Below are 23,951 nucleotides of genomic sequence, written 5' to 3' on the forward strand. Positions count from 1 at the left end.
ATATAGCAGGACAGAACTTATAGAATTTGACCTTTGTTCGCAGAGAGAGGGCTTTTTCTTCTTTCATTTCAGATGTTTTTCAGGTGATGAGTCCCAATCCCAGCGCACAAACCTGGGTAGGAATGTTTCGCCTTCACTTTAGCTCACCTTCAAATGAATGTTTTTTTCGCTACAAAGTCTTTGTCCTAGGCTGGAAGGCCTGAGCTGCTTGAGCCATATGTCAAATAATCATTTCCGGCCACTCCCAAGTGAATGGCGCTCAGACAACTTTCTTTACTTGCGTGAACTTCTACACATGACTCCATCCTCAAAATATTAGATTCCTGGAAATTAGTTGTACCATCTTCCTAAGACTGGATATATTTACTTATCAAATAAAAAAGTACTTCGAAATTTAAAAACTCCTCAATCTTAACTCTACCATATTCCTGTGCTTCCATTGACCCCGCAACGTACACCTCGTGCTTCTTCGCAATACTTGAATTACGCCTCGCTTTGGAGAGTGTACTCCATTTCCCATTCGAAATCTTTCACTCGTTGTTTGTTTTGCAGCGGCAGCTGAATGCGAGATAAAAGTATCTAATAAAAACATAGATTTAAGGCATAAACACCGCGCATACTTTCCATGATCCATAAAGATACAAGGCGCGCGCACACAAACACATGCAGCCGGCTTGCAGCCGCGCCACTTTGTTGTGCTTTGTTACTTAAATATACGGATTTTTATGTTGGCATGTCCGCTATTAGACAACAAGACAGGCGCGATCGCCCCAGTCAGTTCGGCTTCCATGTGCGGCTGCGCTAGTTAGTAATTACCGACCAATGCGACCGGCATCGGGATACACCCCACACTAGCAGGCGATCGCCGCTCATTGAGCCATAACAGAAACCCAAACGTTTGCGTGTCGTTCATGAGCGCAATCGTTCGAGGTGGTGGTTAGTTGATTGTTGTTGTTGTTGTGGTCAGCAGTAGTCTTAAGCGCGGACTCATCGTGCTTTCGTTTACGCGCGCCAATTGACGTTGCGGTGGGCCGGACGCTGCGAAGCTGCGCGCATTCTTCCACGGCTTTGAGTCCACAGCCCCACCTGGCTACACACTCTTCATACTCATATGAATGTATGTGTGTACTTACGTGTGTGTGGCGATCGGCGGTAATTGCTGGTCGTGGGATTTTTACCTGCTATTATTGGCACATGTTGCATGCGCGTATATGACTGTAATAGGCATCGTTGTTGGTGTTGTTGTTGTTGTTATTGGTGCGTGTTGTGCAGTTGTAATGTGCAGCAGAATTATGTGATTGTTTTCGGTGTTGTTGTTGATGGCTGTTACACGCATTAAAATTATATTTGAAGACTGCAACACACCGTTAATGACATGCTCATATGTAGAAGTGGCAACCCCTTCAGAGTGCACTGGTCAGTGAAGGAGAACGCGCGAAAACGCGCCTGCGCACTTCAATTTGCCAGATAATAGTCATATTTTTTATGGATATTAGCCACTCCACTTGAACGTTACGATTTCTAGCTTGTTTTCAACGGCCGCTGCTTGCCACTTAATGTGCGCGCTCGCACGCGTACTGTCAGCCAGTTGACGGGTGGTTTGCGTGGCCAAGCTGCGAGTGTCGTGCTTAATTGGTATATGAAACAGTCATCAGCGGCGATCGAGTAAGTTACGAGAGCCGCTCTTAATCCATATTTAATGATCGCTACTCGCTGAACGCCTCAATTCCAGCAACAGCTGGCACTCGGGCAGACGGGCAGACGGCGCAATGTCATTTACATACATATGACTTAATTTAATGCTTGTAAACGCGTTATGATCACGGCAATCAAATTGTTGAAATTCTGGTTTCGATGTCCATTCAATGAGCGCCGTGAAATTTCAAGTGCCCTTTGGGGTTATGTGAGCATTTGATGCGTCTGCGCTAAGTGCTTTATTTGTTTGCATAATGGCCTCATTGAGTTAAGTAAGTACATATATATGTACATAGTATGTTTATTTCATGTGGTTGAGTTTGTGTGTGTGAATTCTTATGTATGAAATTCGAAGCTTTCTGATATATTTAATGGAGCGCTTTGTTTATATGAGAACGTTTATAATAAATTGGATCTAAATTACCTACATCGCTGGATTCACATACATCGTTATGTATGTATGTACGAGTATGTACGATAATTTTAATGAAGAAAAAAATTAAAAAGTTATCTAATTCTCATGAAGTCTGACTTCGGCTTTAAGTAATTTATTACACTTAAAAAAATTGCATAGAACTGAATCATAAATTAGATCAATCAATTTCTCTAAGCTCAACCAAATATAATTACATATAAATATACATACAAACAATATACTTTAGAGAGGGTCGATTTGTAGGAAGCCAAATACGAATAACACTGTGGATTATTTTTGGGATTATTGTCTGGGGGGTGAGAAATTCCAAGTCAGGGTGATGGTACTAGGTCAGTATAGTACAACCCTCAAAAGGATTGGCGTTCATATGTGTCAGTTTTTTTTATGAACTTTTCAATATTTTCCTTATCTTGATGCTTTTTCGCTTAGTTGTAACATTTTGGCAAAAACCAAACCAAAAAAAAAAGAAAAAAAAAGAAAAAAAAAGAAAAACAATTTCCGAGAATGCTCTTAACATCCTTGCGACAGAACCATCGTAGTTGTTAGAACGATGAACGATGCTTTCCCAACAAGCCTTCTATTACTTCTTTGGTTTCCTGCCATGCATTCAATTCAGCGTCGAGTGACGTATTCAAAATAATGTTGAAACGCCTTATTGGAAAAAATTAATTTGGTAAGTTGGAAAACCATGGGAAATAAGGAAAAAATTTAAAAGGTCATAAAAAAAAACTGAATTTCTCACCCCCCAGATTAGCTGTTGTACTGCGCAATTGGTTGTATGGGAATTACATGTTATAATTCGCCGAACTATGTGTTAAATTTCATTCAAATATCTCAAAAACTGAAGAAATATTGCTTTTAATCCCCAAAAGACAAATTTTGTCTTAAAAATCGCTGGTTTGAAAAAGTTGTATGGCCAATTGCTTCTTAGGTAAGGTTGCTCAGTATGATTCGTGGACGATTTCCTGCTTATGCGACCGCTTTAATATACCTTTGTTTATATATTTTCACAAAAACAAATAAAAATTTGCTATAAAATATCAGAATTTAGCAAGTGATCAAAGTATAGCAAATGGTTTTTGGCGGAGGGAAGCAAACGCAAAGCGGTAATAGTAAAGTAAACCTGTTGAAAAGCATCTGTTCTTTAACGACTTTTATTTAGGCGTACATACCTGTATTCATGCAGCTCGAACATTCGAATCAGCTCGAAAATTGTGCTAATAGGGGCCTTATTCTGTATCTCGATTCGTAAATGTATTACATTCAAAATTTGGATCTACTTTCTAATTATGCGTAAGTTGTACCACCCTGTGTGAGAATAAATAATAAATACATACAATTTTTGTTTTTGCTTTCTACAACTCAAAAGCTAACGAATATTTTATTCGAAAATTGGCTTGAAAATCCGAGAATCGAGTTACAGAATATAAAAATTCGAGTAAATTATTTTTCAACTTGTGTTACAGAATAAGCCCCCAGAGCTCAAACTGAATAGTCTTTTAAGAAGAAAATATGTTTTTTATACAGTTTACATTTTATTATTTGCTATGGTTGGTTGGTTGAAAAGGGAGGCTCAGGAGCCCCGGAGGGCAGCTGCCTGACTTAGAATATATTTGGGCCCAGTGAATTTGGTATAAAACCTGCGTTTATACCCAAGCTGCCCAATGTGTCTGAAATTGGAGAAGAAGAGTCGTGGAAGATATCTTAACTCATCCGGCTTTAGGCTGTACACTTGCAAAGATAATGCTCAAGCGTCACTTCATCCTGTGCCGAATCCATTTATCTAATTTTCTTAGGGTGGGATGTTGAGGGTAGGTGCCCTATGATGGTAGAAATAGAAGTTCCTTTCAAATAGAAGTTTTACGGTCTGTCTATAACTTCGTATGTCTAAAATATCTGCATTGTTCCTCTAAGATCCTTTGTTTTAAATAACCATTTAAGGAACTTAATGGTCTGGGCAGCCTAAGTGAATTTTGTTCCAAACTGCTCTCGAGCGGGCCAACTCTTCTTATGTTCCTATTTGACTCAGTACCCAGATAATATCAACCGAATTACCTACTCAGAGTCTAGGTGCATGCATAATCGATAGCCTCACTGCTTGGCTGTCCTCTAGAAGGTTTATAGGCTTCAGAGTAGAAGCGCCCTTGTCGACTTCTATTATGCTAATAATTTTGGACTGAAAGACTAAAATTTAGCCATTTAGTTTGATGATATCTTCTGCGTATGTCTTTCTACAGACAAAGTCTTCCTGTTCTTATTTGACGCTTGGATCTGTTGTTGAATTTATAAAATTCGCCGTTGGAACTGTTGATCTATTCTTTTTAAAAACGTTGTGCTTAAATCCTCATGGATCTTCTGCTCTAATCGGATTGCCAATTCAGACCGAGTTCATTAACAAGGTTGAGTCTAACAACATGCCCGCTGCGATGTCGCTAAATTTCTTTTCGACGATAATTTTTTTGAAGACTATCTACAGGAATAGTAGCCCATAGTACCAGATTCTGAGACTCCAGTACCTGAGTGTGATTTTTGTTATAACCTTCATAGGGTTGCGGATTTGGCTTATTATGGTATTTGTGAATTCGCGTGGCATCAATTTTGCAAAGAACTTCCGCACTTTTACTTCGATCAATGTCATTCGATTTTAATTTAAACTAATTATGGTTCGCCGTCTTTGCTGGCTCGTGAATTGATTTTGGCTCATCTTTAACGAATGCTTGCTTCACCTGCGGTAAAATCTGAATAACACTCACGCTTTTTTCTTGTTTGAGAGACATTTTCCTCTCATCAATTTGTTGCCAAGATATCAAGAAGTTCGTCCCTCAAATTGATATATTTGTACTTTTCTCACGCATCAATTGCCCGATATAAGTGAAATTTGTATCTTCTGTGGGCTCGGAAAAAATTAACCAAATTCTCTAGCCACTTGGTAAATGACAAAGTCAACCTGCAAACACGCCGACATCCCAATTAAAGCAGAGTTAGTTTTATTGCCGTAGATCACAAAAACATTAAGAGTCTGTTCGTCAATATTAGTTTAAAGTAAACAATACTTTCAAATGGAGATGGAATTATTAAATAAAAAAAACCGAAATTTTCGAATTTTATACCCTGAGTTATTGCAATAACTTATAAAGGACAGTAACTAAGAACTCATATTATATATAGCGGGATTCTGTAAGCAGTCTCTAATCTCTATTTGAGACATTTTGTGGTAAAATCTCAATTTGTGACTAGTTACTATTCACTAAACAGTCTCTAGCTTTAGCCTCAAAATATTGCCTCAAATTTGAGACCTGGTAGTTCACAAAACCAAAAAGAACTCTTGTCTGCAATTTTGAATATACTCAATAGAGATAGATCATCATAGATATTAATCGATTGTAATTTTTTTATATTTTGTAAGCAACTCAAACACAAAAAGTTAAAAATAAATCAATTTTACAAAAATTTCGAAAATATTATGAAACAAAGTCAACATATATTTTTATTTTGATTGATAATTATGTTTTTTGACTATGTTATAGAAAATTTAATTATTGTTATCGACATATTAATTTTCATTCAAGTTTAGAAGCATCTCTGAATTATTAAATGTAATAGATGTTGGGACTGTCACTTACACAATAGCAAAATCGTCTCAAGTCTCAAAAATTGTCTCTATAAAATTTATAGACTTGATACTGTATCAAAGTACAGAATCGCACGGTTAAGGTCCTCTGGGTTGTAGTCAAACAGTAATTACTTCGAAACTTCAAAATACAATTGATCTTTCGATCCAAAGTTATCATGTGGTATCGTTTAGCTAATGAAATACTGAAAAGTTATGATAGCTGAAAGCTGAGAGGCAGGTCATATTTCAAACCGCAACTGAAACTTTATGCGAATTCTATTCACAGAATGTCTCTACCTTAACTCCAATCGCTTTTCGCAGTAATCCATCCAGCGCCGAGAAGTGATGATCGAAGCGTTGATAGCTACATTTCATACCAGTACATCCGTTGACTTCCGCTCCGCCAAAGAACAATTGAGCCTCATTATCCAGAGGCTTCCAGCCATATGCCCGGCTGTGCGCACTTCATCAGCGTCGAAGGTTTGATTTCAATTTCACGCTTACGCGCGCCGGCTCATTGTTTCGCAATTTATTTATTTCCCATTTGTTTGTTCAATGCATTACACAACGGGTATGTACAGGCCGACAAGCATATATTTTCCATTATTTGTTGTGTTTTCGTGTTTGTTTTCGTTTTTGTTTCCATTCATTGAATTTGTGAATTTGTCAGCGCATGTGAGTCGAATCGAGTTCTAGTTGAGTTGTGGAGATGAACAATTAAATATTATGCGAGATTTTGGTTGTAATGGTCGTGGGTAGGAATGTGGGGTACAACAATGGCCGGCAGGGCAGAGAAATCTGTGAAGTGAGAAGAACGGATATGAGCGTAAAAACGCCACTAATGATGACAGGGTTTGCTCTGTGTCCGCATTCATATTCACGTCCGTGTCAACGATGACGTCTACGACGCCGGTAACTAACGATCAACAAGCCGAGATATGAAATGCAAAAAGCGGAAAAAATATTATTGCAGAAAAAGCGAGTAAACGTATGATGAACGATGGACATGACATGCAATTCATGCTAGACCTGCCCCTGGCGGGTACGGGGGGTGGGTGACAACAGCGCGGAATTGCAGTAAACACAGCAAAAAGGTGAATAACGGTAAATAAGTGAAAAGCAGGAACACATTTCGCGACAGTCGGAGACAATGACAAACAAATACCACAACGCTGGTCAGTCATGCATTTCGTCTGGTCTCTTCGTAGTGGGCAACGATCATGGAGTTCGGGAGGGTTGCTATTGTCTCGTCATCGGTAATGAAGGTAGCAATGAAAAACTGCTCGACTCGGTCCGACAAAAAGTTTGAGGGCATGACGGTCACGCTGCATAATGATTATACTGTTATAATTTGCTGAGTTGCAAGCGGCAACGTCTACAGCGCTGCTTGTCTGAGCGCTTCAGCTATGCCAATCGCTCAGGCGATATTTAAAATGTAGTTGATAATGCGACAAAGAAGCAGCTAATCGTCAATTGGTCGGTCATTCGGCTCGGTTGCGCAACCAAACAATGATTGACACTTAAAAAAGGGAGGAGAAAGGAAGGACCAGGAAGATGATTTTGGGTTATGGTGAATACTGTCGCACTGTTCAGCTAAGAGCTACATTAACACAGCTTTTAATAATTGTCGGATATATTCAAGAAAAAACTGCCGTTTTAAAAAATAAGTCAGCCCAGTACTACTGTATTTGTCATGATAGTCCATTTACTATTGAGGTCTTTACAACACTAAAATTCGAATAGTCCAAATATCCAAATGAATGCCAGTAACATTTTCAAAAAAAAAAAAAAAAAAAAAAAAAAAAAAAAAAAAAAAAAAAAAAAAAAAAAAAAAAAAAAAAAAAAAAAAAAAAAAAGTAATAACTCTTTTTACTTTCATTTTAATGTTTGCGTCTTTTCTCCTAAATAGTATAGCCCTTTATTTCATTGCAAAAGGGATGATAACTCAGATGACACAGATCCAAAAAAAAAAAAAAATGTTTCTATATGAAGTAATCAAACCCTCAATGAGCTCGAATAATATATATCTGGGAGAAAGAAGATTTGCTATTTGATAATATTATTTTCGGATTTTGTACCCTCAACAGGGTGTATTAAGGTTACCACGAAGTTTGTACCACCCGAAAGGATATGTCGAAAATCCTATATAATAAAATATATACAGATATAAATGATCCACGTCATATACTGAGCCGTCCTATAGGTGAAAGAGTATCTCAGTTTTTGAGATATCGACCTGCATTTATTTTTGCAAAAATACGTTTTTCCCAAAGAAGTTATTTATTTGGATAACATTAGTATTTAGCTGCTTACTAGGTTCCAAAGGAGTTTAATTTTTCTTCTGATTTGATCTGAATGATCAAAACCAAGTCGTTGTATAGAACTTTTTTTACTTGTGAAGAGCATTGAGGTTTCGGGGCAATAGAAGTTAACGTTTTTTCTTGTTTCGAAGACTTTTGATAAGTAAATTATTGAAATCAGTGTAAACCCACCAGTTCTTGATTTATGAAACGAATGAGATAATTAGAATTAATCATGCTGTATGAAAGAAAAAAATATGTAATTACTTCTATAAATCGAAATTTTCATAAGAAAGAATTTTGTCATATGGTGTGAATTATGCTGGTCTACTTAGATTTCCAAATGTGGAGATATTACCACCTTATAAACTTAATTTGACTCTAGAACTCTTACGAAATATAGTCGTATAGCAACTGTTTTTATACCTTGAACAGGGTATATTAACTTTGTCATGAAATTTGTAACACCCAAAAAGAACCGTCGGGGACCCTATAAAGTGTGTATTTATTTAAATTATTAGTATGTTGAGCTGAGTCGATTTAGCCACGTTCATCTGTCTGTCCGTCTGTCTGTATATATACGCACTAACCCCTCAGGTTTTAAGATATCGTTTTGAAATATAGCAAACGTCATTTTCTCTTCAAGAAGCTGCTCATTTGTCGGAACTGCCGATATCGGATCACTATAACATATAGCCGACGTACAAACTGAACGATCAGAATCAAGTTCTTGTATGGAAAACTTTCACATTTGACAATGTAACTTCACAAAAGTTGGCACAGGTTATTTTCTAAGGTAATAATGTAATATACGAAGAAATTGTTCAGATCGGCTTACTATAGCATATAGCTGATATACAAACTGAATGTACAACTTTTGTATATGCATATATTATTTCTGCATAAGCTCAAAATTTATGTGAAAAATTTGAAACTAAGTATCTCTGTTTTTATTTTTATCTTGTGTAAACAGTTTTCTTTCAAGAAATTAGATGTAAACTTATCTTAAAATATTTATTTTTTTTTCCTTATGTGCATTTAGCTAATAATAATAAAAAGTTTCAAATAAATGATTTCAGTTAAGTGAGGATCTAGAACTGTTAGTGATGAAACTTTTATGGATATACTTTTTACAGATTAGTAAGGAAAGGAATCGAAATGAATTTTGCTTTTGACATATGTACATCTTTAGTAGGGCCCCTCTTTTGTCTTTACATAAGTATGTATGAACCTCTTTTTACCAGAATTGACCACAGAGTGGAACGATTGTCCGCACGACGGCACTTCGAGTAAAAGGAGTGCTGCCAGAGGGAGCCTTTTGTAACCGAACCCACTGTTCCGTAGCACGGTACAAATAAATACAGTGGCTAGCAAACGGAATTTGGCATTAAACCTCAAACCAATTATTACTTTACTACCAATTTGCACAATAACAATGAGGAACAGCCGAGGCGAGCTATAATGATAGCGAATAAAAAAGCAACAACGGCATAAAAAGCAATATGCAGCGGTAACACGCTGCCATCAACAACTCCAGCGGCAAAAAAGAGTGCAATGAGGAAGCGAACAGGGGTCAACAAGGGCAAACGGCGAGGAAGTAGTGACAGAACGGTGAAAAAAGGAAGAGCCATGCCCGAGGCTATTTAATGACAGGTTAAAACACATAATGAATACGGTCAATAATACGGCAGTGGACGCAGCAACTGAGCTCGGCGGCGCGGCAGTTACGCTGGGCCCGCAGTTGGCGCAACAAAAACACTAAAATCGATGAAATACAAAAAGCACACAAATAATATGAAATATAAGTAAATGAAATAAAGCAAAAAAGTGAATCAAAAGCGATGTGAATTAACGTGTAAGGGCATGCAGCATCGCGCACAAACGACCACGGAACGCAGGAGGCAAGAGGCCGGGCGAAGGTAGGGCGAAACCCTTAAACAGCGGTTTACTTAAGGCTGGTAATTTTAATTGCAAGCACTTTATTTCTTGCGGTGAGCACGGTGGCTCTTGGCCTTCCCAGAGCTTATGCAGTGGTGAGGTCCGCGTAAGGCCCGCGGCCCCTGGGCACTTACCGGCGTACACTGGCGACATGGCCGAGCATAGCGCGACGTATGAGCGTGTGCAATGTGTGCTTTTGATACGAGCTGCTGACAATGCGCGCCAGTCCAGTAATTCAACATAATTTACAAGAATGTTAACAACCGCTGAGACATCGATTGAAATCGCCAAACGGCTTGTAAGACATCATGTACACACATACGCTGCACATACTTACATATGGTATATATAACGACAATAATTACCTACACGGCACTTACATATGCATGTATGTAGCTGTACGGTATGAAGGCATGAATGCAATCGCGAAAATGCCCACATCTCCAATAAAAGTCGTGAGCTCGTGCGAGTGTGTGGCAATGTGGCAATGTGGAGCAATGTGGAGTAGTGGGGTGACCATGTGTGGGATTTTGTGTCGCTTTTTCTTGATCTCAATACAAACCTGCAAACACTCACTGCCAAATGGATGCAAGCGAAAACACACACACATACATATGTGCATGTTCATGTAATGTGGTATGTACTAATCGCCTTCGTTGCGAATGTTCCGAAAATGTTATAAATTAAATTAATATTTTTCAAATGATTGGTGGGCTAACTTGTTGAATTTCGGAATTAAAATACAGTTAAATCCATCGAACATGAGTTCGACTTGTTTTCTTTATCAGCCGATATGAACCCACGTTCGCATTTGGCTGATAAAGAATGCAAAGCGCAAAATTTGCACCGCAACAGCACAGCAGAGAGTGAAGTGGGTAATGTTTGTATTCACATACACATATGTACGTACATATATGTGCATTCGTAGAGTACCGCTATACTACTTGCTGTTTCAAAAAGACATAGCAGTTTCACATGCACCAGGTCATGACTTGTGAATCATGTACTGAATGTTGAGATTTAAAAGACTTTATCATTCATCTTTGCTTCAGTAACTTAGTTTCTGAGAAAGCTGGAAATAACGTTGTTCGCTCTCTTCCTTACGAATGCCAGTTAAGAACTATTTCGGTTTTACAGCTAGAGCCCTTTTATTCTACGAAAGTGGTTTTGGCTCTCCGCAGGGAGAACTGGCATTTCCATTATCATTTCTTCAAATCGTAGACAAATTGTATTTTTGTATCCTGAGCAGGAAATATTTAGTTTGGAACGACGATTGTAACAATAAAAAGGAAACCTCGTATACACTATAAAAATATATATTTAAATGATTATTGTGCCGAGTTATCGATCAGTTTGTATATACACGAAGTAGTCCCTCAGTTTTTGAGATAAATATCTAGAACTTCGCAAAGGTCCTTTTCTCTCCAAGGGGATGCTCATTTGTCGGGAAAGCCAATATCGGACCACTATAGCATACAGCTGCCATACAAACTGTTCGATCAATCTGAAGTCAAGTTGCGCAACTTTTTTGTTTATAAAAATATTTTCAGCGAATTGGACAAGGCCTATTTTCCTTGGTAACGATATCATCATAAAACAAATTGTTTCCTGGCGTAATGATAATGTTTGTGCCGAAGATGTACAAACTCGGGACATCTGTGGTTTCATATCTTTAAAAATTTGAGTATTCCGCCATTTAACTAGTTTAATGTACATATATGGTCAAATCGAATGATAACTCGAGTCACTCTGCACATAACGGTATGGTTAAAACTACTAAATTAGTTCGCCATAAACATTAGATTTCACAGACACAGTCATATTTTTAATAGCCGGTGTCGAAATGGAGCAATTAAATACGATATCTTGGGCCCTACTTGACTAATTTTAACAACATTTGGTACATAAAAGGTATATTCAGACCAGCTGTGCTAATTCGTCAGTCGTTACTCGGTAGTTTTTTACGTGCGTTTTATTTTTATAAAAATAACAAATCACCGTTTTACCGAGTAACGAAGTACCAGACTGGCAAGCATGATAGTTTTTCGTTACTTTGTGACATCACTCGGCTGTTTGATTTGTGTTGTTGCCTAAAAATTTAACTTGTTTCATTGCGAAAAAATACATTTGCTGTGCACTACTAAATAGTTTTTGACAAATTAGATTGACAAGTAAGAATTTAATTGGCTGTTTTTGAATAATATTTACACCCACTGCTGAGGTATAGCAAAAGTATGTTCACAGTTAAATGTTTTAACAAAGTAGCAACCAACGAATTACCAGATTATGGAGTAAAAGTAGTGAACTTGAACGACAGTCACGCTTACTTCCACTAAGGTCATCTCAAGTATATAAAGTGTCTAAATTGGAATGCGACCTTTCAAGCTCAAACATACCAAATATTGGGTAGTCGAAAAAGTCTTTTCATATTTTTTCAATAGATGTCGTTGCAATGGTATATCTCCAGTGCTACCAATCACATTGTTCATACCATATAGTGTTGGAAAGCTGAGATTTTGGCTTCAATTAACCAAAAAAATTAATTCGGGGAAGTTGAAAAAAAGTTACGGCTGTTCACAAGTGTGTGAAAATAATGAAGGAATTCGCTATACTTTGAAATGTTTGTATAAAAAAGGTAAGAATGCCACGCAAGCCAGCGATGAAATTTTACAGTTTACGGAAAGTTTGTGCATCAGAAAAATGGTTCGCCAGCTTCAGTTCTGGAAAGTTCGAAATTTCGATTTACCTTATGGAATAATGTCTCGAGCGAAAAATGGCAAAAAGTGATCTACCAAAATGGTATATACTTGTTTATTTATTTATTAGTATAAATACAAAAAAAGAAAAAAAGTTGAAAAATACGAAAATTTTTTATTGAGAAATATGTTATATTTCACATTTATTTTCCTTACTAAGGATTGGATATATAAAAGCTCTTTATGATAGGATATTAATATACTAAAATTAATGTTTCTTAAAACATGTCAAACAAAGCAGCAAGGGCCTATCTGACATCTGTTTGGCTTGAAAATGGTAGCATGTGATTAATATGTATATGTATCTATGCTAAATGCGCCATTTAATGTAATGAAATAATTCTGCCTGATATAAAGCACTAAGAGAAGGTTTCAAGATCGGATCATACTCTTGTAGAACCCCAGAGGTGATCTGGTTACTGATGCACATTGATATTATGGAGGGAACATTTCTCTAATCTGCTAAATGGCAGTGAAAGCATAACACCAGGAGCTGCTGAACCCGATTCCCTAATCAATTACCCGTCTGAAGAACAAGAAAGCGGTGAAGCGAAGCGAATTTCTTGTAAACTTCAGGTTTAGAGTCCGTACTCCCTCGCCGGTGTGAGTTTCGACTTTGTCGCAATGGGCACTTTTGTAGAGTGTTCACTTCTGAGGAATATGTGTCTAAAGTCAAAGCTATGCCATAAAATGCCTCTGAGCTATTGAAATAAAAATTAACTAATTTATAGGTAAAAAAAGCCTTTGATATTTTTACTATGCATTTTTTATAATTGTTTAGCTATATTTGAAGAGTACGCAAAATTAATTTCGTAGAATTCTTATTTTCATTGAGTCGTGTCCGTGTCCTTGAAGTAGAGGGAAAAAACGTGATTTCTACCCTTGTGGCCATCAGAAAAATTAAATAATGTTGAAACTGCTAATGGCGGCTACTCTAAAATAAAGGTCGACTTTTCTACTAATTTTTTTAATTTCGTCGATTTTTTTAAATATTAGAAATTTAAACTTAGTTTTAGTTTAGTTTTTTGTTGCTTGGTGTCTTAGAGAGATATTTTAAGAGTATTAATTCCGTATTCCAAGTAAATCGGAACTTGCGATATTGTACTTGACTGTATTGAAAATAAAAGCCCTGTTAAAGTTCTACGTTAAGACGTCTATTGTTCCAGATGTCCGTCTTTAACGGAAGTCTTTAAGATCGGAAATAGTTTGAATTTTGAAAAATTTAATTGCGCGCGTCGAAGGATTTGGAGAATTACTTTTTTTTAGGTTGGTAGTTATGTCAAATATCATGCCAAAATATTCATTAGTGTTTGAGATACGTGTCGTTTTGTGAGCTGCTAAAGGTGAGTGTTTTTCGTTTTTTACGATGTCGAAATTTGTTGAATAAAGAATTTGCATTAAATTTTGTTTACGGTATTAATTTTCTGCTGCGGATACGTTGATGATGGAGCAGAAAGTCTTTGGTCATGAGGCTATGTCTAAAAAAATGTTTACAAGTGGTATAGTGAGTTCCAAGCCGGCCGTGAACGTGTCGAAGACGAAGAGCGTCCAGGGCGACCATCAACCTCAACCGACAAAGCTCACGTTCAACAAATCAAAGATTTCGTGTTGAAAAACCGTCGATTAACAATTAGAGACCTTGCTGATGAAGTTGGCATATCGAAAGGCTCAGCAAATACCATTTTGAAGGATGTTTTGAGCCTCAAGCGCGTCAAATCTCGAATGGTATCGAAAATATTGAATTTTTTGGAAAAAGGGTGTCGCGTTGAAGTGTGTGAAACGATGCTTTCCGACTACCAGGGTATCATGAAACGCATTATAACTGGCGATGAGACTTGGATCTATGCTTACGACCCCGAAACAACTGTTCAATCGATCGAATATCGTGCCAAAAGAGAGCAGAGACCAAAAAAATCGCGCCCAAAGTCGCTCAAAAACCAAGGTCATGTTGACTGTTTTCTCCGATTATCGTGGTGTTGTGCATTATGAATTCCTTCCAACCAGTCAAATAGTCAACAAGGAATATTATTTGAACGTTGTGCGCCTTTTGCGTAACGCTATCCGCCTAAAAAGGCCGGAATTGTGGAAAGACAATTCTTGGTTCTTACATCACGATAATGCACCATCCCATACTGCCCTCGTAATTCGTGATCATTTCGCCAAAAACTCAACTCATATCGTTCCGCAACCACGGTATCCACCTGATCTGGCGTCGTGCGACTTCTGGCTGCTTAACAAGCTCAAAAGACCGCTCCGGGGACACCGTTTTTATACGATAGAGGATATTCAAGCTGCAGCGAAGACGGAACGGAAGGTCATCCGGAAAGTGACTACAACCAGTGTTTCGAAGATTGGAAAATCCGTTGGCATAAGTGCATTGCATCGGGATGAAATTGATTTGGAAGAATAAATAAAGAATTTTCAAAATACATACAATGTCACCTTATTTTTTGGGCACAGTTAATTTTTTTATTTCTCGACCAAAATGCACCCCATAATAAATAATCTTAATATAATGGAAATATTTTGTATACGGAAAGCTCCCTAATGTTTAGTAATCTTGGAACCTATGTAATGCAAATTATGTTATGTTCTTATACATATCAAAACTGGGTATGAAAAGTTCAAAACAGCCTGAGCCCACTCCTCAAAGCATTTTTCAGTGGTTTCAACTGCTTTTCTATAAATTGGTCATGTGCAAAATATTTTATGTTAATTTCCGTATTCATACGATTGTAAACCTTTAATTGCGATAATAATTACTCCGACAGGTTTCTTATAGAATAAACTGGAATATAATTAAACATTACATGCACATTTGAAAAACAATAAAATATTTTGCACCTTTTCATTTGTCAAGGCCTGGCCTGGCTACAGGCGAAATGCTAATAAAACTAATAAAATTATGTATCTGTAATGAGGAATTATAAAACTAATTCAATGAAGACTAAAATGTGTCGAGACATTGACATGTTTTGCATATGAAAGAAACATTTCCGCTTATCTAGATTAAAGTGTCACTAGAAGTAATTAAGCTGCTTTCAGCGCTCTGGGGAGCGAATACCAATTTGTCAAATTAAGAGCTTTAAAGCTGATTCCAACGCTGTGATCCCAATATACATATGTGTATAACGGGTGATCAAAGTAGATATACTTTTTACAATAGCCTTTTCTTGACAGATCACGCGAGAGTCGTGCCAATCTGTCATGTTTTTGTTTGTTTAATTTTGTTTCGCATTTCATTATGGAAAGACTTACACCTGTACAACATTTACAAATCGTTCAACTTTATTACGAAAATTCCGTTCTGTAAACACTTTTCTCAACTTGCGGTCAACATAATCGGACTGCGTGTAATTTTCGCAACCCCATCATCCATCCTGAGGTCTAGCATTAATTATTGGATAATATTGGACCAAACAGACCACGCACAGCGCGCATTGGAAAAAAATAAAGCAGCCTTAAGGGTGGGTTTGAAAATTTCCAAAAATTGTTTTTTTTGTTTGCTTTATTAAGTTCTGCAATACCTCTAGAATATAGTTCTAAATTTTAAAGTTGATCTGAGTAATAATTTCGGAGATACAGCCTTGAAAACTTGTGTACTCAAGGCTAGCTGCGCTAAGTGCCCTGTCTTTAAACGCGTTTTTCGTTATCGACCGATTTAGTTCATATAGACGCCCAGGGAAATGCGATCTCAACGGCGGAATTTTCAAAATTTTTGTATAGAAATTTCAGGACATATTGCCCGAATATATACCATTGATATAACATATTATAGTTTTCAAATATAAGATTGCTTGCATTAAAAAAAAATCGTAAAAATACCTTTTTTTTTGTACCTCTGAAATCCACATAACCCCTTAAATGAGAATGTACACGAAGACCGTGGAAAGTCGATTCGGCACCGTTCGCAACAACTCGAACTGACGTATGAAACGACCTTCCCAAGCGGCATCGCTTCGCTCTATGGGGTCTTGAAAAGTTCCAGAAGATTCGGCGCTTTCGAGACAAATTTTGATTAGCCCATTTCTGGCTCTGGGAATCAATGGTGAGCAGATAATTGAAAGTTTCGGGCCTTTAGAACTCTTTCCATTAGGGATATGTAAAATCTAAAGTCCATGCGGACAATCCCTCTTCTTTTCATTCCTTGGAGCAAAACATCACGCGTGTCATTCTCTAGTTACCCAGAAGGAAGTTGAAATCAAGGGATGGAGCATTCGAGGCGTACCCGCGTCAAATATTTGAAAAATATAATCCTCAAAAAATAAATACTGAAGAATGTTCTTTCGAATTATAATACACATTTCCCATTAAAAAGTTTAGAGTTTCTGCCTTTTTTCTTTACAAAAGTAGAAAACCTCGAAATGGATCACCCTTTATAACGATATTAAAACCAATACTCATAATATTTAATTAGTTATCAATTTTGTTTGTCGCTTTAAAAAATATTTAATACACTTATGTCAACGATTTTTTCGGGCCTCGAAACATTTTTCTTAAGAACTTTTTGTGATGGCCTTCAACTCTCTCAGCGAATTTTTTTTATGTCTTTGATCGACTTAAAACGGGTTCCATAACAATAGTTGTTAATTTGTTTGCATGTCAAACTCCAAAACCCATGTCCCCGCGGCAGTTATAAAGTTCTCTATGAATGTGGGAACAATATTCACACGATCATTAATACATGTGCATTTTATCGTACTTTTTTTAAATAAAATTCAGCTTTATAGGGACAAGTCGATCAAGAACGCGTTTTATACCCAAAATATCCACCAAAATCGTTCGACTGAACTTGCGAGAGCTGTCGAGCTCTTTTGTCATCTCCCTAACACTTGCCTGACTTTTTTCAAGAACCATATCTCTCACTATTTTAATATTTTCTTCAATTAAAGAGATCAATGGTCCTTCAGAAGGAGGGATGTATTCACTGTCGACCCTCTCTAAAATTCTTTCTTCTGTATTTTTGTAATGTAAAAAATTGCAAAGCACTTCTGAAGTGTACATGATTATATATAAATGTGTCACATTTAATATATTGGATATATGATTTAAAAGCCAATCAAATATAATGAAGGTCTCTTCACTTTCATTTATATTTACAGATAAAACAACATAATTATAAAGAACATGTTCACTTAACTTCATTACAGTATAACATATTAACTTTGGCGAGTTATCACACTTTTAATTTTTCAACATAACCGTTATGTGAAGCGTTGGCGAAGTTATCATCTAATTTCAGCGACTTTAACTTCTTCATACGACAGGGTCATCAAACGTACACGGGGTTTTTACTAGATTCAGAAAATATTAGTACTTGAGCAGATTATACTTAGACTTACTTTACTGTTTTATCATTTATTAGTTTTTGGGGTAAACAACGTCTTTAAAATTAGCATAATAATAGCAGATTGCTTAAATTTCCTGTTTTATGTACATATATAAAAGCTTGGAAAAATGTCGGAATTGGCTTTTTCGAAAATTTTTAAATGTGAAAGGGAAATTGTCAGTGTAATAGAGTATGTGTGATAATTAGGAGAAGGTCCCCACTCTTCTTTTAACACGACGAAAATTTCAATTTTAAATCTAATTTTTGGTGTGTAAGTTACTAAGTCTTTTGATCTGCTTATAGCTCAATATTGAATGTAAACGAAACAATTTAGAACACTTTCTAAGAATATTATGAAGCATGAATTATCATACGAAAGTTGACGAGATCTAAACTATAATTTCTTTAAGACTCATTATATAAGACTCGAATCTATCTATTTGTATCGAATATGTCTTTAAAAATATCAACTGGTGGGTGTGGCAGTGTCGCGATACTACCAGTGTGCGAATCAGAACTGTATATTGTGGCAGATCATATGTGTTTCAAGTTGAGTTCAAGTAATCTATAGGTAAATAAAGAATTCAAGATAAGTATAGAGGTCTGTCCGTCATCTTGAATATTTGAATATTGTTACAAATACAACATTACAGCTACAAATATCCCTGAGTCATGTGTAGTGGTAGTATTAAATGGTTCTGAAAGCAAACGATGAGCTGGTCGTGGGCTTTTCATATACCAGATGTATGTAAATGCAAATATGTTATATGCACATATATATTATATTATATATATTTGTATGATATTGTATATAGTTCCTGTCGCTTGGTACATTTTAGAAAACCTTTGTGTTTGTTGTTCAAGCTTTTTCAGTCGTTTGCATTCAATAAGCTCGCTCTGATTTATTCGCTGTCAGATTGGCAAAGATGCTTTTAAAAAAGACAACAACAACAATTTTATGAGCCAATCATAACCGCTTGTCGGCAAACTCACTTAGCGGTACGCAAATATTAAAACGTGCTTATATGGGTTCATATGTACGTATGTTGTTGTATCTGTGCAGTCGGGTGCATGCATTTGCTCACATTCGCGTACTTTGTAAACACAGAGATTAGTGGCTCAGATTATTATAATTACACTTAATCATATACTCGTATGTGGAATGAGTCGTGCTTGCCATATTTTCAAAAAGGAACATATAATAAATGAAATGAAATATCAAAAAAAAAAAAAAAAAAAAAAAAAAAAAAAAACGCTCGTGAATGTTCTGTACAAATACGTGCATATATTCATATTTATATAAATTCACTTTTTCATGTTTTGCAAAAATAATTATTGGCCGCGAGCCACTGGTCGATTTACGAGATACTTGATCAAAGCAAACAAATCATTTCTCAGCTGCGTAGGTGTTTGTGGTTTCAACTGATACAAATGGTGGTTGCTGTACAGCGCAGCCCCCAACCATGCCACTTCACTTCGTATTAGTCAATTCTAATCATAATTATGTCAAAGTGAGTTTTTCAAGTAATTATACTTGATTTATTGTTTTCCTAAGTCAAAGCAAGCGTGGTTGTTGCAGATTTTTTTCTCACAACTGTCATTAATTGCTTGTAAAACCTACACGCAAGTGTAAAGATCCTTACCACCAATTACTACGAATGATTAAGTTGGAATTCCCTAATTCCGTGGTACTACAGTTTTTCTCCTCGCACAGCGAAATATCTAGGGGTCAAGATCGATACCAAACTGAACTGGAAAATGAATACTGAGAAAAGATTAAGCAAGTACGTAACAAGATAATATTCAGTAAGGATTACGGCCTAAAACCGAATATAGGCATATGAGTGTGTACGGCCGTCAGTAGATCAATTCTTACATATGGGACACTGGGTTTGGTGGCCAGCTTTAAATAAACAATATAATATCAGAAACTTTAATGGAATACGAAGGCCAGCCTGGAAAGGAATTTCCGGGGATATTAGATATTAGTAGATTGGTGATTGAAACAAGAAGAATTACTGACTTAACGATATTCTAAATCAACTCAAAACAAATGTAAATAAATCGTACGCCGAAATCACGAGCTTCAATTTCAGACATCAAATAGACGGTTATTATAACGCGATAACTGTCGCTATTGACGGTTACGTTCTCAACGCATCATTTTCGAACGTCGGATCTTTTTGGAACTTTTCGAGAGTCCATAGAGTGAGGCGATGTGGCTTGCGAAGGACCGGCTTCAGTTCTAGCATAAACTCTATTTGTTACGTTTTCAATTTAAACTCTCGACGCAAAATGCGTCCAGTCGTTCCGTAGGTTAGTCCGAGTTGCTGCGCCGGTACCCCCGTTCTTCATGTACACTCTCAGCTATGACTGACTTTAAGATGGGTGATGGTGTTGCGTATATTACGCTCAGTAAGCCAATTATGTTGACCATAAATTGAGCGAACGCGCGAACATATTCTTTACAGAACGTCAATTTTCTTTAAAAGGCTGACGACTTGTAAACGTTGTTCATTAATTTGAAAACATATCCATTGTCCAATTGACTTTAAAATTTGATAGCGAAAAGTTTAGATAATGCGACACTCTAATTTTCCTCCAGTGCAGCTTATCGGCACGTCCTGATTCTCACATCTATCACACGGAATTTATTTATCTTCTCTTAGGCAGCGATGGAATTCTGTTGTAGCCCAAAACCTGTAGTTCTTCGTTTTCCCACAAACTCGTTTATTTTAAGGATTTGGACCCCGCTAAACTCTAATGCTCTATTAAATAATGACATGGGTGCGTTTGGCTCGAAGTTTGTTTTCGAAAAGAAGGCTCATAATGGCTTGATTTTTACTATTTTCTACCGTTCCACTGACCCCGTAGATGATGAGCGCCTCTATCAAGCGTCATTTCAAAGTTTCATTAGATGCTGCCGCTGCTTTGAACTCTGTCGACTTCTGCTCGCGTTCTAGCTTCTTGGCTGCGTCAACTTTCCACCACTTTCTGTTTTTCGAGGGTGTCTTCGGGAGGTTTTCTGTTGAACGCTGCTTATTTCTAGTCATATGCTCTTCAATAGGATTCGCAAACGCTGGATCCGAGGTACGACAGCAGTTTGGTCTGGCGTAATTAACCGTTCCACCTCCACTTCAATGTGGACTAACCCTCGCGTCAGTTACATATCCTGACCGGCGCCTTATATGACGCTTTTACTTTCAATGCCTTCTTAATTGGCTTCTTCCGGGGCCTCTTCTGTTTTCAGAGTTGGTAGCCTTACTGTCTTTGTACGCTCAGCACTTTTTTGATGCCAGCCTTAATGGATTGTGTCATCGGTGTGCTGTAAGTTGGCTTGTCATAGTACTATAACCATCGCAATCTGTTTCCGTTGCAATGAAGGTGTGACCGCTGGCAATACAGCATGCATAATCGCTATGCCCGGTAGCGACCTCGATTTCCAATGATGTGTGGACCCAGTTCGCTTCTTCTCTTCAATGGCTGCCATTTTAAACATTGTATTCTGGGGTTTGTATCTTTAACGCTTTATACCTAACAGATAACTCATTAGCAATGTCTATTTTATTCCCTCATTCACTTCTTTCTGAACTTGCTTAAAAAGCAGTCCTCCATAGGGAGATAAATCAGAAAATATACCAATATTCGCTGATTGACGCCTGAATGCAATGTCTTGACTACAATCAGCTTGAGGCCATGACATTACAAGCAGCGAAACCCAACACACGACACAACAGCTTAGAAGAATTTTGGCCGAACTGAAAAAGCTTAGAAGTAATTTGAGGTTGGCTTCATATATTCATTTAATGATATTAATTTTAATAAAGTGTTTGATTTTTGAAGATGTAAGTCAGAAAAAGAATGATGAAACCAGCAGTGTCAATACGTAATTTTTACAATCAACAATTCCAAGAGGAAAACGAAATTGGTTGCTAAGGGGTCAGTAGGGTAATCTGTCCTGTTTTTTTACATTTTTTTCATAGAAATTTTTATTCTACAAAAGAACTTTTTTCACATATCATGAGGTATATCGTGGGGTGTATAAATAAAATTTTTCGGAATTTTTCGATGACATCTCTCGGAGGAATGGTTGGGTGAATGAGATGCGTTTTTTCACTGGCGGACGTTTGGATCATCTGAAACACAACATTGTGAACATTAAAAAAATTAAGCAAATCGATTGAGTAGTTCGACCGAAATCATGTAACCAGTTTAAAAAAGTGTGTTTTGAGAAAAAGGCGTTTAAAGTTTGAGGTGTGCACTCCGAGCGTTCCGAACGTAAAATGGGTTTCTACATTAATTCTAAAGGTGTAAGGTTTGCTTCCAACAACGTCAAAATTTTTGTTACGACGACCAGAAAATATTTTTAAACCACTTTCATCTTAAATATGTATAAACGCTCCTTTTAATGGGCTGTAAATAATTATTATATAAATAATTTTGTATGTACATAACTAACTTCTAAACGGGAAAATAACATGTGTGCTTCTCTGTTTTAATTTCTGTTAGATTAGTATCCAGTTTTACGTCGGCCATCTGTTCCCGCATACCTGGTCTAACCCCACAACAACGGCAGCTGTGTAGTGAGTCGCCAGATGCTTTGATCGCGTTGGGTGAAGGTCATCAGATGGGATCGCATGAGTGCCAGCACCAGTTCCGCGGACATCGTTGGAATTGCTCACAAGTCTGGCAGGAAGGTGTTTTTGGACACGTCATGTTTGTCGGTAAAAACTAGATACAACACACCTAAAAGATGTATGAAAGACATTTTCAAACTGCCATGTTATTTACTTACAGGTTCACGCGAAGCGGCCTTTACTTATGCCATCGCCAGCGCCGGAGCGGCGCACTCTGTGACGGCAGCCTGCGCGCGTGGAAATATATCTTTGTGCGGCTGCGACATGCGCCACAAACCCAACAGTGACTCGCAGTCTTGGAAGTGGGGCGGCTGTTCGGCCGATATCAATTTTGGCATGAAGTTCACACGCAAGTTTCTTGACGCACGCGAAATCGAAGGCGACGCACGCACGCTGATGAATCTGCATAACAATCGCGTTGGTCGAAGGGTGAGTACTTCAGCACTTCGAAGCTACGTTCTAACTCTAAATTTTCTTCTTTTTTCTAATTTTCTTATTCAGCTAGTTAAGAATCTGCTAAAAACGGAGTGCAAATGTCATGGCGTGAGTGGTTCGTGTGAGATGAAGACGTGTTGGAAGAGTCTGCCACCTTTCCGTCAGATCGGCGAGGTGCTTATGCGGAAATACAAAAGAGCAAAACATGTGCACGTTAAAGACGTAAATGGACTGAAACAAGTATTAAGGGAGTAAGTGACCGCTCATTTTAAGAATCACCTGTGACTTGATTGTTATTCGCCTTTTAGGAGGAATAGCAGCCGTGAACTAAAGCGTATGGAGCTGGTCTATCTCCAAAAGTCGCCAGATTATTGCGAGCGCAACGTGCAACAAGGCATACTCGGCACGACTGGTCGTGCTTGCAATCGTACCTCGAGTGGAACTGAAAGCTGTGATAAATTGTGCTGTGGGCGTGGCTATAATACGCGTCAAGTACGACGAAGAGCACAGTGTCGTTGTAAGTTCCGTTGGTGCTGCGATGTCACCTGTGACGTGTGCGAGGAAAATTACGAGGAGTTCACGTGTAAATAAACGGTTAATATATATACCATTTTAGGCTATGTTTTATAAAAATATCAGAAAAAACAATTACATTGTTAGCTAATTATTTGTTCTTTGTAAGATATTCTCTGCGTGTATATTATAGACATAAGTTTATTAGTTCTTAGAAGTGTTAAGTAAGAATTTAGGTGTAAAAATAGGTTTATTCTCTCAATTTTGTTAAGCTTATTTATTTATGATTTTTTTAATGG

At 37.3% G+C, this 23,951-nt stretch overlaps 1 protein-coding gene across 1 annotated transcript in view; it reads left to right on the forward strand.

Moving 5' to 3' along the window:
• LOC108977133 (protein Wnt-2) overlaps positions 1-23,881 on the forward strand; it is a 40,381-nt gene extending 16,500 nt beyond the window's left edge. The window contains exons 3-6 of the mRNA XM_018946701.1: positions 22,577-22,791; positions 22,865-23,133; positions 23,206-23,390; positions 23,448-23,881. Of these exons, the coding sequence (XP_018802246.1) occupies positions 22,577-22,791; positions 22,865-23,133; positions 23,206-23,390; positions 23,448-23,730 (952 nt within the window). The 3' untranslated portion in view covers positions 23,731-23,881. The remainder of the gene's footprint in view (positions 1-22,576; positions 22,792-22,864; positions 23,134-23,205; positions 23,391-23,447) is intronic.
• The last annotated feature ends 70 nt before the right edge of the window (positions 23,882-23,951 follow it).

This window comes from Bactrocera latifrons, unplaced genomic scaffold, assembly GCF_001853355.1.
Source record: "Bactrocera latifrons isolate USDA-ARS-PBARC rearing strain unplaced genomic scaffold, ASM185335v1 scaffold_84, whole genome shotgun sequence".
NCBI classification, from domain to species: Eukaryota; Metazoa; Arthropoda; class Insecta; order Diptera; family Tephritidae; genus Bactrocera; species Bactrocera latifrons.